Source organism: Etheostoma spectabile, chromosome 14 (assembly GCF_008692095.1).
Source record: "Etheostoma spectabile isolate EspeVRDwgs_2016 chromosome 14, UIUC_Espe_1.0, whole genome shotgun sequence".
In the NCBI taxonomy this organism is placed as follows: domain Eukaryota; kingdom Metazoa; phylum Chordata; class Actinopteri; order Perciformes; family Percidae; genus Etheostoma; species Etheostoma spectabile.
Window position 1 is genome coordinate 24563157 of NC_045746.1, and position 2937 is coordinate 24566093.

Sequence of the window (2937 nt, forward strand, 5' to 3'; positions counted from 1 at the left end):
TGTGCAATGACAATAAAGTTGAATCTAATCTAATTACAGTCGTCAGTTGATAGCTAGTTAGCTTAGTTAGCTTGTTTTGAATGTCAGGCTAACCGTGATGAACTGTGTAAAACTAGCTAAGCAAACAACACTTGTAGTAGCTACAGCAACTGAATTGTATGTGTTAAAATAAGGTTTATTATGTAGTAATAAAGCTGTAGGTTACTAGCTACAGAAGCCTGGTAAACGTAGTTAACGTTAACACTAGCTAGCTAACGTTAAATTGAGGAGGGGCAGTTGGTTAACTGTTAGCTAGCTAACGCTAATTAAGATGTAATCGACGACCTCTGTGAGTATGAAACCGTTTGAGGGAAAAAGTGGACATTTGATCGCCTTGAAAGTTTAATAAAGCATTTTAAAATACGTTTTATTACGTAACGTTACCGTTTGCCTCCATAATATTGATCCAAGGTGGCGGCTTTATCACATGTGCACCTCTACTCGGGTTACTACGGTAGCTCAGACACACTGCCCGGTGCTCCTTTGTTACAGTCAGTACGGTATCTGAACGCCGCAGTCAGTCACTTTTGTTTATCCCTGAGCTGTGCTGCACCGCTGCTAGACTCTCTGCCCGGACTCATCACAGCTCATTATCTAGTGCCAAACTTAGTGTTTCCTCCTCTGGCTGCCAGGTACGGTGCTTACATTTTCATTACAGCTGCAGAATATTTTTTTGTTCTTTATTCTAAGGCTTATAATAAACGTGGTATGATAGTGCGCGTCGGCCCTGTAATCTGTCGACTAGAATTTAGTCCTGCGTAAAAGTAAACTCGGAAATCCAAATTTGCTGCAGCGACCTGCAGTGTTTCTGTGAGTTTAGTGGCACCTCGTTGTACTTTATATCATCTTCGTATATTATTATTCATCCCCATCGCGTACCACCATAGATTTACTGTAATATTATATTTGGAGTTTGTTATTTTAAAGGTGACCATCGGGTGAAACCAAAAAACTTGGCATCTGGACCTGGTTCAGGTTCGGGATTTATAATCAGATTATAGACGGAATACTTGCTGAGTTGAACAAAGGCTAGAAGGGTTCATGCCGGATTTCGAGCACTTCAGATTTTCCTACTCGAGTATGAATCCGGTCCTGGGGGAGAGCGGCTTCCTGGCCCCGCAGCAGCCCCACCACCAGATGACGGGCCTGAACGACTTTGCGATCCCGGAGCCTGGCTACTTCCTGGGGGAGCACGGCGGGTTCGGACCTGATGGGCTGTCCGGGCTGGACCTGGGCGCACTTCCGCCGTCTGGCCTCGCCTACCTGCACCTGAGCTCCCCCCTGCACCGCGTGCCCCCCGCGGCCACGGCGCTGCGCAACGACCTGGGATCCAACATCAGCGTCCTGAAGACCCTGAACCTGCGGTTCCGCTGCTTTTTGGCCAAAGTGCACGAGCTGGAGCGCAGGAACAAGGTGCTGGAGAAGCAGCTGCAGCAGGCTCTTGAGGAGAACTGCGTAGGGGACGGACACCAGAAGCCGCTGACAAAAGAGATGGGGGTCCAGACTGGATTCATCGGGCCTATTCCATCCAGACCGGGCCTCATCCCGCTGCACAACGCCAACAACTCGGCCTACCTGCCCGGGGGCCTCCTCTCTCCCACCCTGAACCCCCCTCCTTTTGACAATAAATACCTGCTGGGGAACAAGCTCACCCCGAGCGCGGTCTCTACGGATTCAAACTCCAACCTCAACTCGTCCCGTTTCTCCATCAGCCCGGCCCTGAGTCCCACCGACCCGTACAGAACCATCACCAACATCAACGAGAAAAACGCCTCTCACACCGGGACGAACACCAACAACACCCCCCCTCCACCCCCGCGCTTCCTGCCCGGGGCGATGTGGTCCTTCAACCACCCCCGCCGGTTTGGCACCGCGAGGGAGTCATGCGCCGGGGTCTCCTGGACGCAGCCGGACGGTGTCGGGGTCCAGATCGACACCATCACCCCGGAGATCAGGGCCCTGTACAACGTGCTGGCCAAGGTGAAGAGAGAAAGAGACGAGTACAAGAGAAGGTAAGGGTTGTTTACCTTCATATCTCCACCGTGGTTTCTTTAAACTTTTAACATGGCTGAATAGTTTGGATCGTCATTTTCTAATTCAGACATTTTGGCATTTACGTGAATGATTTCTGATGCATAGTGTGAACTGATTCACTGTTTCCTGCAGAGTTTTTTTTAGGCAGTAATGTCCCTTAAATGGTAGATTAAATGCTAAGAATAGTTGACCAATTTTCATGTACATCACAATTGGGCAAAATCACATAGAAAACAATCAAATGATAGTTTTTCTATCAGTTTGCCTTTGATATAAAGGGAAACAATCAGTTCGCTTAACATATCGTTGATTTAAATAACAGCATTTTAAAAATCAGAGCATGATAACGTTGTCATAAGATGGTGATACTGAAATATTGACCAGCTGAGCTCAAGGAAGACCCACCACACATTCAGAAAAAAAAGAAGAAATCAAGAATTCACAAGAATATCCCGAAAATGAACACAAGGAAAATCAAATGTTACCTGGGAATTACGAGAATTGTTGGGGCTTTGTAAATTAAAGAGTGTGGTCAAGACCTACTCTATCTGTAAAATGTCTCGAGATAACGTTTGTGATTTGATACTATAAATAAAATTGAGTGGAAATTGAATTGAATTATCTGACGTCAGGTTTACACAGTATCTTTAATCCTAATACATGTTATACTAATATTTAATCAGTGTAACGTGTAACAGGAAACCGATACGTGGGTCGAGCCCTACGGTAGATGGACCATGTCTCTGTCAAACGGGGGGGTGAGGGTTTCCAGATGAAAAGGCTACAAACCAAAGTGTCAGATCAATTCAATTACATTTTTATTTACAGTATCAATTCATGACAAGAGTTATCTCGAGACACTTT

The 2937-nt window shown here is 46.2% G+C and overlaps 1 protein-coding gene across 1 annotated transcript in view; it reads left to right on the forward strand.

Annotated features, from left to right (window-relative positions):
• Nucleotides 1-485: 485 nt before the first annotated feature.
• LOC116701386 (intermediate filament family orphan 1-like) overlaps nt 486-2937 on the forward strand; it is a 29027-nt gene continuing 26575 nt past the window's right edge. The window contains 1 exon segment of the mRNA XM_032535060.1: nt 486-2051. Coding sequence (XP_032390951.1) covers nt 1081-2051 — 971 coding nt within the window. The 5' untranslated portion in view covers nt 486-1080.